This window comes from Pinus tabuliformis, chromosome 2_2, assembly GCF_031772625.1.
Source record: "Pinus tabuliformis cultivar Carrire ecotype Pingquan chromosome 2_2, CPIR1, whole genome shotgun sequence".
In the NCBI taxonomy this organism is placed as follows: Eukaryota; Viridiplantae; Streptophyta; class Pinopsida; order Pinales; family Pinaceae; genus Pinus; species Pinus tabuliformis.
This window is the reverse complement of record NC_142300.1, coordinates 1142920498-1142934074: the sequence shown is the minus strand read 5'-3', so window position 1 is coordinate 1142934074 and position 13577 is coordinate 1142920498. Positions and strand designations below refer to the sequence as shown.

At 33.3% G+C, this 13577-nt stretch overlaps 1 protein-coding gene across 1 annotated transcript; it reads left to right on the top strand.

Annotated features, from left to right (window-relative positions):
• Positions 1-12751: 12751 nt before the first annotated feature.
• LOC149197438 (B3 domain-containing protein At2g33720-like) lies at positions 12752-13177 on the top strand. Its single transcript, XM_089408689.1, has one exon. It carries the CDS (start codon positions 12752-12754, stop codon positions 13175-13177), a length of 426 nt encoding a protein of 141 aa, XP_089264815.1.
• Positions 13178-13577: the final 400 nt, after the last annotated feature.

Sequence of the window (13577 nt, the reverse complement as noted above, 5' to 3'; positions counted from 1 at the left end):
AGTCACAGGGAAATAAATGGAGTCAACATTATGGAAGTATTATATCCATTAGCATAAGTCTCTATTACTATCCCACCTCTTTCACTCAGGGACATCATAAACTAAAGATCACAAATGCACTGATCAAAAGGGAGATTAAAAGAGGAAGCATGAGAAATACAAGTAAACCCATCAGGGCTATAGATCCTCGCCAACAATGGGGCCATGCTTGTATGGCATAAAAGACAACTTCGTCGAGTCATTGTTCAAGCTCATTGGCAACGAAGCGATGTCACAGACCATTCATAACGAAGGATATATGATTTATCAAAAAACTCGTGTCTATACCTTCTTCTTTTTTTCATACGAGGTAATCTTAAATAATAAAATTTTTCCAAAATTTGGGATTCATGATTTTTACTCAAGTATACTTTGAGTACTATCTTTTCGAACACATATTGCTTAATCCATTTATGTGAGACCCATGGTAATGCTTTATTGTTTGTCAATTTGATGAAATCCATCCTTTTTAATCTTTGGGTAAATAAAAGTTCATTGTATTTTAACCAAAGATCATTGGTTCTTCCCCGTATGTCGCCATCGTTGAGGTGAAAACTCAACCCCCCGATTTTGACTTATTTATTTCAAATAATGGGGACCCTTTTCATAAATTTTGGCTGAATCACATTTTAATATTTCTTTTTGTTAAGTGTCTACAATTTTGCCAATTTTTTTTTCATCGGATTTCCCTTTTGATTGCTTCATTGTGTTCATTTTTTCACAAAATTTCCATTGGTACTCATTTAATATCATTTGTTTATACGATTTGCAAATGACAATCCTCCTAAGTTTGATAATTTTTACTCTCTGGACTAAAAAATGTATATTATGTTAATTTTCATAAATTAATTATTTTGTAAATATTAATTTTTAATTTAATTAAATTTTATTAATAACTTGCAAGATTTATAACTCTAAAAACCTCTTCAATGTTGTATAAAAAGAAATCAATTTAAAAAAAAAAAAAATTATCTGAGGCCTTATATGGGGACCTCAGCCTCTCATGTTCTTGGGAGTACTTATTAAAAACATTAGATATTAATTACTTTCAATCCCTGATATGGATCTTTTAATAAACCCCGATATTAATTATTTCTGATGCATAAACCCCGATGAGCTTGTTATGCTTGTTATTATAAAATTATGTTTATATATTGGATATTAGAACTTTGTTATATCGGTTTTTTTTTAATTAAACGGCAGATGTTTCATTCTTTCTCATATTCCGAGTTTCTTCAATGGCCTATTACAATCGTTGAAGCATGGCTTTTAGTAGAAAATTAAACTTTGAATTTGTAACAAAAAACTAATTTTTTGAGTTTAATTTTTGCATTTTCATTTGCTCAAAGCCTCTGTTGGTTGCAGATCCATTCGATTATGCTATCTTTGACCAACAAGATATTTCAAAAGGATCAATGAGAAACTTATATTTCTTTTTATTTATTTACTTAATTAAAATTTGGTTGGAGATGATTGGTTTTCCCATATTTGACATTTTTTTATTTTAATTTTCAATTTGATTTACTTTTGATTGGTTGTTGGTGGGAGAGCAATTGAGAATATCACAAAGAGAAGATTTAAATAAATGGAAAAGGACCAACAAGAGAAGAAGAATTTTGACCAATGGAAATTGTTGGAGCAGGTTTGTTCTTCAGCAACACTCCTATTTAGAATTCATTTTTATAATTATAAATAGTGGTTTGTAGAATGGAGAGAAAGATTCTTCTTCACTGCACCTAAGGAATTTTGAAACACTATTGTAAGGGATTTTTAGTTGTAGCTGAGGAGAGATAACTCAAATTTGGGTTATTGGGATTTGGCTTTCTCAATTCTAGACTTTGTATTGGGAATAGAGCTCGCACTATTGCAACTCTTTCTATTAATGGTGAGGCTTATTATTTGAGAAAGATTGTTGGAGATCAAATCAAGGAACAAAGCTAGAGACCAAGTTTTAATCAGTTTGTATTTTAAATACTATTATTTTTAATGCAAATTTCATTTTTTAATGACAGATCTGTATGAAATGTTTTTCATGTGAGCGTTGTTGTTTAATGTGAATATCAAGTTCTTTTGAATTAGGTATCTACCTCATTAGCTACATAGATCTGTTGTTAATTTTGTATTTTGTTGTTATACTCAAATCAAAGTTCTGAGTAACTATTCACTTAGAAATTTGCTATCTAAGCTTGATTTAATTGCCATCAACATTAAGAGAATTATTTCCTAATGTTATTTGTTACCCATTCACCATAAATTGGTCTCTAAATAGAGCATGTTTTGGTAATTATAATATCAGCTAGTATAACTATTTCATTAGCCAGATATTCACATAAAAGTAGACATGTTAAAATCCAAATCATTTAATTATTTTTCTCTCGATTGGGTTAGATCTACATCTTCCTAACCGAGATAGGCTTAGGATTTCTTTCCTTTTTCTTGCATTCTAGGATAACTTTAAATTTAGATTAATCATTACATTTATAGAAGTCCCCTCATACAGGGGAAAAACTTAGTTGTGGTTTGGTTGAGCTCTAGATCAACTTAAGGATCAATTTCTTGCCTGATCTCAGCAAGAGGGTTAATATGGTGTCTCTTCTCTATTGGCAAGTAAAAGATATACTTTAAGCCAACAAGGATAGAGAGAAGGTAATTAGACCTAGTTTAACCAGTTGGAACCACCATCCTAAATGGAAAAGGAGTTGTTTTAAGTTCTCGACCAGGTGGTCTCCCTTATAACGTTGAATGGTCATTTTGGGTCATCAACATAAGTGTAGCAAGAAAGTCTCAATTTGAATTTTCCTTGGTCAAATTGAGAAAATTTGAATTTCCACATCAACAAACAACTTGGAGGAAGTTAATTAAGGTGACATGGCTCTTGTCACTCAGTTATTTCAGTAAATTCGAGTTAGAGGGCTTGGAGTTCAGTTAAGCACATCTTATTGTTAATTTGTAGCAATCCGCTTCAATTATTTCTAGATGTATTTAGTTAAACTATTTCTAACTACTGATAGACCAGTTGGATGTCAGTTGTGCAGTGAGACAACAGTGTAAGTTAGTGATCATCCAGTTAACTGATCAATCAACCAAAAATAGCTAGTGCATGTAGAGAATTAGAGTTCCCCAACTGTGGTGGAGATTCTAGGGCAATGTAACATCAGTTGTAGACTAATCTTGAGTGTACAACTGTTTCATGCATTAGTGGATCAAACTTGGGAATTGTGCAATCAATTGGAGGGAAATTCCTAAAAAATATGGGCCTAATTCCTCAGTCTTTGCTTAAGGAAATAGGGGCTCAAGTAGAGGCAAAAATTGACCAAGTTTGGGTTAGAGCTTCTCATTGAGAAAAGAGTTGGGTTATTCACTTGCAAGTTGAGCTCAAAGCAAGCTAGCAATTTTAATACATTCTCTATTCATCAAATTAATGCAATCAGACTTAAGGGGTTTTTACCAGTTGGTTTCCCCTAGATAAATTTGTTAACTTGTGTATGTGATTGATGCATGTTTGTGAATGTTGTTCTAAATTGTGAATTAATTTCCCCCAAGTAATAGAGTCGAATTGTTACTCTTCATTTAGATCAAGTTTCTTGAGCAGTTTCAACTCTATCACCATACAAACTTTTACATGGTATCAGAGCACGATTCACATTAGAACAAGAATTTCAAATTTTTTCCTTAGGAAGTTTGAATTTGTAGCTTCAATGTAGCAGGATCTCTTCAGAGTTAGGATAGTTACCTTCAACTAACTGAGATTAGAGTATGCCTTGGAAGGCATCTTCAATTTCATTGCAGAGAAGGATAACATGGAGGTAGTGCTTGATGACAACAAATTGCTAGAATATGTCAAGATAGACATTCCAAAATTAGGATCAGTTGATGCCCAAAACCTACCCCAATGGAAGAAAGATGTAACCAAGGCGAGGAGAATAATCTTGGAGGAAGTGAGAGACCACATTGTCTCAAATCTCCATGGAAAAAAAACTCATTTCACAATGTTGAAGGCACTGATAGAGCTATTCGAGAATAGCATTGACCATAGAAAAATGACCCTCAATGACAAACTTCGAGACATTAAGATGGAGAAGAATGATATTATTTCGTAGTACCTTCCCATATTTACAAAAGTTCTGGACAAGCTTGGAGGGGTTGGTGTGAATGTTGCAGAAGATGACCTATTGAGACTAGCTCTTCTAGGCCTTCCCAAAAGCTGGCATAACTACCTGGACTTGGTGAATGAGAGGGAGAAATTATTGAATTGGGAACACTTATGATCTGATTTGGTTCAAGAAGAGATCAGGCAAAATACCAAAGATGGAATTTCATCCAAGGGAGAGGATGAATAAATAAATGCATTGGTTGGAAAGTGAAATAAGGGCAAAGGGAAGAAGTCTTAAACCAAACCAGAATCAAACCAAGGGGGCAAGAAGAAATACTTGTCCAAAATAAAAAGCTTCAATTGTCATGAATTTAGGGACTATGCTACAAAGTGTCCACACAAAAAGTCTAGCAAGATGAACTTAAGAGGAGGAGCAGGTGAAGCATTGGCTTCATGGTTAATGCAAGTAAGATTAAGGGGTTTTTACCAATTGGTTTCCCCTAGATAAATCTGTGTACTTGTGTATGTGATTGATGCATGTTTGTGAATGTTGTTCTAGAATGTGAATTAATTTCCACAGAGTAGAATTGTGTCTCTTGATTTAAATTAAATTTCTTGAGCAATTCCAATTCTATCACCATATTTCTACATGAGCGATGTATTTATTACTAAATATGACAAGGGTTTAAGGGAATTGAGGGATTTTCTTGGATACCTTGCATATTAAGTATAGGGTACCGAATTTTAGTTTCTTGGGTTAAAGTGTTAATATGTAATCTTGGTTCTCATCATCTATAACATTTGTGCATTGGCTACTTAGTGATATGCTTAACGCTACTTTTGTCTAGTTGAGGTACTTCAATAAGACTTACAAATGTTGCAAACTTTTTATAAAAATTGGTATATTGAGAAATATGTATGTTTTTTCTGATTTGTTGACTAGAATACTTTATTTACAACTTTGTGTTTTGCTATACATAAATTAAATTTTTATGGATATTTTATGGCGTAGGAAATAAGTTCAGGTTTATTTAAAAAAACAAAAATGAAAAAACTCATACTATCTATGAATTCAGTGTCAAATCATTGAAAATGTCATTATGAATAGAAAAATTTATAAACTTTTCACGTCTATTAGGGAATCTAAATCTATTGATATTTTAAAATTTACTATTCCCTAATTTTTTCTTAAAAAACTATAAAAAATTTATTATATATCACTACACATTGAAAAGATTTATACTAAAAAATATTATTGTAGGTAAAGAATAAATTGAAAATATCAAAACAAAAAAATCTCTATAAATATCATCTTTTTAATATATTTAACTAAAACATAATCAATTTATTTAAAAAATCTTCTGGACATCACACACCAACTTCTCTTCAACTTCCAACACCATGAATGAACTTCCTTGAAATAATACGGGTTACAAAGACTCATCACATCGTTCATACGTGATACATTTTGGACAATTCCCATACTTTAAAATTTGTTCATCTTCTTTTCGTCGTGTCAATTGCATATTAATAACCTACAAAACCTATCAATTTTCCCTTGTCCCATTTATTCCTTTGAATTAAGGTTTTGTATTTGTTTAAACAATTTCTCTTAGTAAGATTGTTTTTTAATAAAAAAAATTTATTTATGTTAAAATATATAAAAGTGTAACTCAAATTCACATTTCTACTTAAGGAAAGATTGAAAAACAGCATTTCTATTTGGAAACTTATAGAATGGACTTAGACTTCTAGTGTAGATACATTGTCCATCAAGTTAAAATTTGGAAAGGTATATGACTAAATTAAGTGGTCTTTCATTTTGGATATTCTCAAAGACTTGGGGTTTGGGCGTTCCTTTCTCATTAGTGTGGAAACCCTATTTGTGGGTTCCTCACACTGTCTATCAATCAATAGTTATAAACTAGAGGATATTGGATTTTTCAAAGCCATTAAGAATGACTTCCAATTAGGGTCAACATTGTTCTTTTTTTGTATTTATGGGCACTACGGTATCTTCTTAGCCTCCAATTAAACTTCAAATATATTTGAGGGATCGCTTCCCCTATGTCATATGTTGGCTAGCTAGTGAATTAGCATTTTGATAATAATTATTTTCTAATTGTTATAGAGGATAAATAATATTGGAATCATACCATGGAATATTTGAATGTGTTTGTAGTACCTATAACCCTAACATCTAGTGTGCTAAGACATAAATGCTACAAGGAGAGCTAGCACCATATGCTTGAGTGGTTCTCATCCTAGCAATGGACTTAGATTCAACTAGGCTACATTTCAAAATTGTTGGGTATTCGTTTTCTTTCAAGCCTCTCTAGAGGTCCTTTAAAGAAGTGGTTATCTAGTGAGTGATAATAAGATTAATAAATATATCACCAAACCTGTAACTAGGGTGGCCAAAATTCCAATTACACACCAAATTGTGGGTAGTGGCCCATATGTGCTCTTCGTCCCTTTTGTTTCCCCATCATACTGTAAACTATAATTTCCTTGAGAATTTTGTTTGATACTTTCACTAGGTCAAATATGATTAACAAATTAGGTTTGATTGGGACAACTTGGATTTATATTAAAAGTTTGGTGGAATAGGTATTCTTATAAAATCTAAGTTTAAGCTCAAGATATCTATGTTAAGTGCATATATTAAGTGGTGAAAGGAAATGAAGCCTACAAGGTGTTTTTTTTTTTTTTTTTTTTTTTTTTTTTTTTTTTTCTGATATTGCTTAAGCTGATGGCTATTATGAGGAAAATATATTTGGTAAGGAATTTATCTCCAACATTATAGGTTACTCCCTCAAGCGTCAAATTTTAGCAAAACATATTATTTAGAGCATGAGGAAGACTTCGAAAATAATCAAACCCCTCTTGGCTTGGAAAGAGTCTTCCTTCAAAATGATCCCGCTTTCAATTATGAACTCCCATGGTCATCTCCATAAATTATTTTTGAATGTAAAACATTGGATGATTCCTACTAATTCTTATCCTTGAGGGTATTTAAACCACACATCCACTCAACTAATGATTTTTGTTATTTCCTAAACAAAAGACAAGTTCCATGGACATATCTCAAATTTCAATTTTCTATAGGAAATGCAACAAATGGTAATTATGGAACATATGTAAAAAAGATAATGATTTGGCCTTCAAATCTAGCCACTACAAATAGTTTGTTTCTGTTAATAGACTTAATGATGTGGGATTCATTGACATCTCCTTATGCTTGCACTTGGCATCAAGATAAACTGAGTGATATTATTTTCGTTGCATTGAGGCCTGAATCACCATATATACCCAAGAACATTAACTTTGGCATAGACTGAACCAAATAAATGTTGAAAGGACAATCGTCTTCTCTTCTCTAACTTCCATATATCTACAATACTACATTTTTCAACCAAATCACCCCAAGGCTTAGATACCTTCTCTTACTTGACTTCCATAAATCAAGTGCACCGAATCATGTGAATCACTATAGAAATAATGGTATGAGAGAAGTAAAGAGCCATGAACAACCACCTGATCAACATATTTTTCTACATGCCCTTTCTCTTGCATAGGAAAAGTGAAAAACATGAAGATTAGCTGGGAACTATTGCTACAATTGTTCACGATTGCGAGCACATATGTTGCCTCATGTCTAATAGATTATGATTACTCCCACAAACCTCCATGGGATGCCTCTTCTTGCAATCAATTGATATCAAATAATGACAAGGAATGTTGGTAGACATTGTCGGGCTTATTCATCACATGCCTAGCACAATTCCTTAAAGACTCGTAGATGTTCAAGTTTTGCGATTATGTCTCTACCACCGCTTTCCTCAATGACTTCCAACAACAACTTTCTTCCATAGATACCACTGATCTTCCCTAGAAGTTGGTCTTTAGTTGTTGCTTGCGATAAGTATAACATGGAATGAATATCGCATGAAATGAGTTATGCTTGTTGGGAATGGAGTATTGATAAGTCATGTTATTGTAATAATGTAAACCAACCCAGTGACGTGCCCAACGCAACATGGGTTACGACAGACCTGACAAATTCAGGAGTCTTTTTTCTCACCTCATAAATTTCACACTTCCGTGATTTAAGTGCCAAGTTGTTTTAAGTGAGTCTAAATGGTGGGTTTTTAAACTAATTTCTCTAAAATCCTGCAGAAATTTATTAAAATTATAAATTTCATAGGTAACACCTACACAATCCAAGTGTTTTAGGTTTTCTCATGGTACTAAATCCATATATACTGCCAAAAACCAGTTTAAATAACACAAAATAAGATTTCACCTCAAAATTTTCAGCCAAATTACAAAATCAGAAAGTCCAAAAAAATAACATTATCAAACTAATCTACCAGATTACCTACTTTTCAAAAACCAAACACAAAGAAGAATAAAAAAAAGTAAGAAATAAGAAAGAACCCAAATATTATTCCAGATATTTATTTTCCTATTTTAACATTTCGTTCGAAGTGAATTTTGGAAGCCGAATCAATATCAAAATGAAATTGATGTGAATTTCAGGGTTGGAAGGGAAAGGCAGTCAGAATACATTTTCATCTGCAAATTATAGGATCTCGAGAGGTTTCCCCTCTAAATTATGCTAGATGGGCATGATAAAGAGTTTAACAACTCCTAACTTGTTAACTCAATGAAATTATGGAAGTGTAGTAGAGCCTCTATCCAATCATTTTTAGTATAGAAGTAACATTTTAAGCAAACCAATTAAATTTTCACATTTTTATTAAGGTATTATAAACCAAAGTTGACCTCAATAGAGAGTAATGCCATCATCATCACCATTATTTATTAAATTGAAATAGTTAAATAAATAATAGAAATTTTTCTAGAGGTGAGAAAAATACGATGTGCCCTTGAATGTACTAGGATAAGTGTTTAATGACATATGGACATAGGGATTATAAATATTGGTTTACGCATTACTGCAAAGAGAAGTCCAAGAATTAATGCATCTTGAATCTTGTTATTCATTATGTTATTTTGGTTTACAAAAGTCTAATACACATGGGGACCATTGCTATGCATGTGTGAGGTTATTGGTTTATTGGCATGAGGAAATCTATGAGCATGGAAAGATGACACTCACTATCTAGAGTCAATATCAAAGGTAAAGGTTAAAAAATTGAGTAAATGGCCCTTGAAGGAAAAGCCCTTAGAATAATGTCGATCAAAATGGCTAAGAGCACAATGAACTTAATTCTTAAAACTAGTAAAGAACAAATTTAACCATGTTGGTGACTAGGGTTTGCAACTCTTGGCACTTTGAATAGTGCAAGTCATCAACCTCACTACCAATAACTCTGACCTAGTCAATATAAACTTTTCCAATAATGCGTGAAGAAGGCAGTTTCAAAGCACTCTCACACACCATATCCAAAGAGTTAGCTTATCATTTGAATCGAGATTCACTCCCATAATCCTCACAGGCATGTTTCTCTTATACTCTTGCAAGTACCCTGAAAAGCGACATGAGGCCCTCCCAATGCCATCGAAACCCCAAATCTCTAAGCAAATTCAATAGCCATATCTGCTTTGAACTCCCTTGGAGACTTTGATAACATCAAAGACAATAGATGTGGCCATGACAACCTTAAGACCATTGGCATGTGTATTCTTGACAAACAAAAGGAATCCTAGAGCTACCCTTCGGTTCGAGGATAATATACTAGAACCCCACAGACATCCTTGGAATTACTATAATCAAAATCCTTTCATTGAGAAGAGAAATGTTGGACATGGGCAAGTTGATGGGATCTAGAATCATCGTTTTGAAACTCAAAAGTGACCCCAACCTCCCCTAGGTAATCCCTGCCTGGTCAATTTTTTTCTACCTCTTTGAAGTTTTCCTTTGAGATGTGTTGACTCGACTGGTGAAAGAAACAATGTGAAAACTAATCCATTTTGTCTTCACATTTTTCCCTACTCCTCATCACAACATAATAAACCAACAATTCCCTCAATGGTCAAAGAATTAATTAAGGAATTGTATAAATTTTGTGGTCATTTAGTTATTTACTTGTGTAATTTTCCATATGTCATCTTACTCCAGGTATAGCCAAATGTTGCAATGGAAAATTTCCATCACTAAGTAAGCAACCAATGAAGAAGAAGGTTACTATTTGCAATCATAGTCCCAACTACAATCATCTAAATAGCTCATTTGAAATCCTCCTTTTGTCTACATTAACTGTGCCTTAGTTCATACATTATGATTAGTGGATTCCTTCCCATTACTTTCATTTCACGCCGATAAGTTCATTCAACATTGCAACTACCAACTCAATTGTTGACATTGTTGGTGTTATTAGATCAACTTCTCCTACATCCATCATATGCCAACATTATGGCTTACAAAATCGCAAAAAATGTCTCGCCTTATATGACATGTTAGGTTGCATCATCGATCTCACCTTATGGGGCATCAATGGCATCCTTAAGGGGATGGAATTTCTGACCTTAACACCTCAAAATTCACTCTTTCCTTCTAATCAAAGGGGATCATCTCTTTGAGTTAAATGCAAGGACTATTGGAACTACCCCCTCAACTTTCCTTCTTATAAACCCATATATTGTCAAAATACATCAATTTCAACAAAGTTTTCTGGAAAGAGGTTCGCATGCATCCTTACCTTCACTGAGTAAAAAAAATACACAGGCGTTTCTAGGAGGCCCCTCAAACCAAACATAATCCATAAACTTGTTGTGATGTCCTCCTCCAAGGAATCTCAATGGATTGTCATATGTTCTACTACAACAAAAATTAACATGGAAGATATTTATTTCCTTGCATGGCCCCTCCACATTGATGGGATTAAATATATTGGAAAAGGTTGTCCAACAATATGAAAACATATGGCATTGCATGAAATGCAATGGTACCTTCCTGAATGTGATCACTTTTATGGACTCTATATTGAATTGCATGAGCATATTAGCCATCTAGAAAATGTCAATGCTTTCATTGATATTGCAACTAAACTCTTGGTTGCAACAACAAAGGACTTTTTCCTCCTTTCAAGCGAGCTAGAATCCATCATAGACATCTCCACCAACATCAAACGCCATCATTTATTTTTCAGCCTTTTTATTAAAATAGACACTTTCAACAACATTGAACACCTCCTCCCAACCCTTATGCATTTTCATTTATGTTCAGAATTTATTTCATGCCTTTTAAAAAAACCCCACAGAAATTGAACTCCTTTATTATGTACCTTCTCCCTGCAAGGATTACCATTGTTCTGGGACATTTATGTTAGTGCACATTTTCTTCTTAAATTTAAACTTGCGCTACATTCTTTAGAAAATATATAGAAACCCAAACTTTGATTATATTTCATTATCCATATATTTCGCTTGAATATTGCTTTCCACATTACTAGATTTCGGCATTCCTTCGCAGCTTTGGGTGCAATTGCTAACTAGTTCTAATTTTCTTAAAAGATTCTTTAGTTTTCATATTTAGATCTTTTTATTCTTTATCTACAATGGTACTTCTCAAGTAGAAATCTTCTCAACTTTTAGTAGTTTATGGCAATTTGACAATAAATTCTTTAGAGGTTGCTAAATTTTCAAATAGCTATAGATTTGGGTGCCTAACAAACTCTTTTTATGGTGAGACTATCCAAAAATGAAACATGAATAGGGCACAAAATCAAAGAGTGAGTTGACATCTAGAAATGCCTTAAAATTATAATTTTTTTTACCAATTCGAAAATATATATTTATCATTTTTAATCTATTTTTTTTAATTTTATAAATTTAAACTTATTTCCTATCCGATAAAATATCTGGAAAAACACTAATCAAAACACAATGGTGTAAATAAAATATCATACATACTCCTGAATCTATTAATTTTTATGCGAAGTCTGCAGCATTTCAAAAGTCTTACTGGAATATTTCAAGTGGACAAAGGTAGCGTTGAGCATGCCACTTAGTAGCCAATGCACAACAGATCGAGGGTTGGGAGGACTACGTGGCGAGCAAGAATTTGATGGAAGGCCGAAGCGGTTGCATGATGCATCGTCAGGAAACTGATCTCCTAACTCTATGTTTTGCGCTGAAATTTAAGTTTGTCGGAGCGCTTCAATGGAAGGACCTGGTGTTCAAAAACTCTCCTGACTGTATGTTTTGCGCGTTTGTCGGAAGACTTTGCATGAGTGGGTCAGTAGTAGATTGGGAACTCGACTTTAAAGTATGGTTGATTTAAAGTTTTTTATTAGTTATAGTAATAAAAGTAGAGTAAAATTGTAATTTTTATTATTTGAACTATATTTTTAAATATATAAATAAATTTTGAAAATTCGGGAAATTTAAATTTTACTTATTAAAAAATTTGTTCAAAATAAAATTTCTTAAAAATAAGAAATAAATTTTAGTTAAAATTTACTAAAAAAATCTGAAAAATGTCATTTGTCCTATAAATTAGACTACCCGGATGCTCTTTGCCTATAGCCTCTATAATTTAGGATTGAGAGAGACAATCCTTTACCTTTATCAGAGGCAGCTGTGTAGATTTTGTGCACCAAACGTTGATATCAGAGGCAGCTCTGTAGAGTTTGTGCACCAAACGTTGATATGGATTCTAGTGAGATGCTAGCATGCCAAACGTTGATATCATGGACGACAGGTTTTTCAAAAGCTTTGACTGCCAGTGACGCAAATAGGAGGTTCAGCCGCTTAATTATTCCAACTCATTCAGCCCAGATATGTCTGGAATTCTTCACTTCATTGCAAAAGCGAGATATGGCTGAAGGCAACGGATGCAGGATTTCGATAGTTGATATGGATGGTGATGCCAATGGAAATATTGGAAGGCCAAGAATTGAACTGACGTTCAGGCGATGGACAAGCAGCGGATCTTTTGTGTTGATAGAGGGTTGGACGGATTACGTGGCAAGAAAGCATTTGAGAGCAGGGGATGTTGTCATACTCTGGTGGGATTCTGCGCATTCTACGTTTTGCATAGCTTCCCAGAGAACACAGGCCGAAGCTGTTGCATGATACAGCCAGCTGTTCCGTCAGCAAACTGATCTCCCAGGGTTTTTCTTTTTTATCCAAAATGTGAATTTAAGTATTGCATGACTTAAATTTAACGACCAGCGATTGCAGGACTCTTTAAATTTAACTTTTGCATGACCAGCGAATTAACTCTGGTTTTATTGCTGCAATTTTTAATATTGGTTATAAAAGGAGTTGTTTTTAATATAGTTTTTTTTTGGACTTTTTTGATGCTTCAAATTTTAACTGAAATCTTAATTTGCGTCAGTTAAGTTGTTTATCCAATTTTTAAACAATTCCCCATGTCTGGATTCCATGAGCCATGTCGTTGCATCTCACCCACGATCTATGGCCTCCATTTAATGATGTATGTCGGATTCAATGGCATTTCTATGATTACAAG

What these genes read in the sequence shown, in the direction of transcription:
- LOC149197438 (XM_089408689.1), top strand. Translation starts at nt 12,752, where the DNA reads ATGGATTCTAGTGAGATGCTAGCATGCCAAACGTTGATATCATGGACG.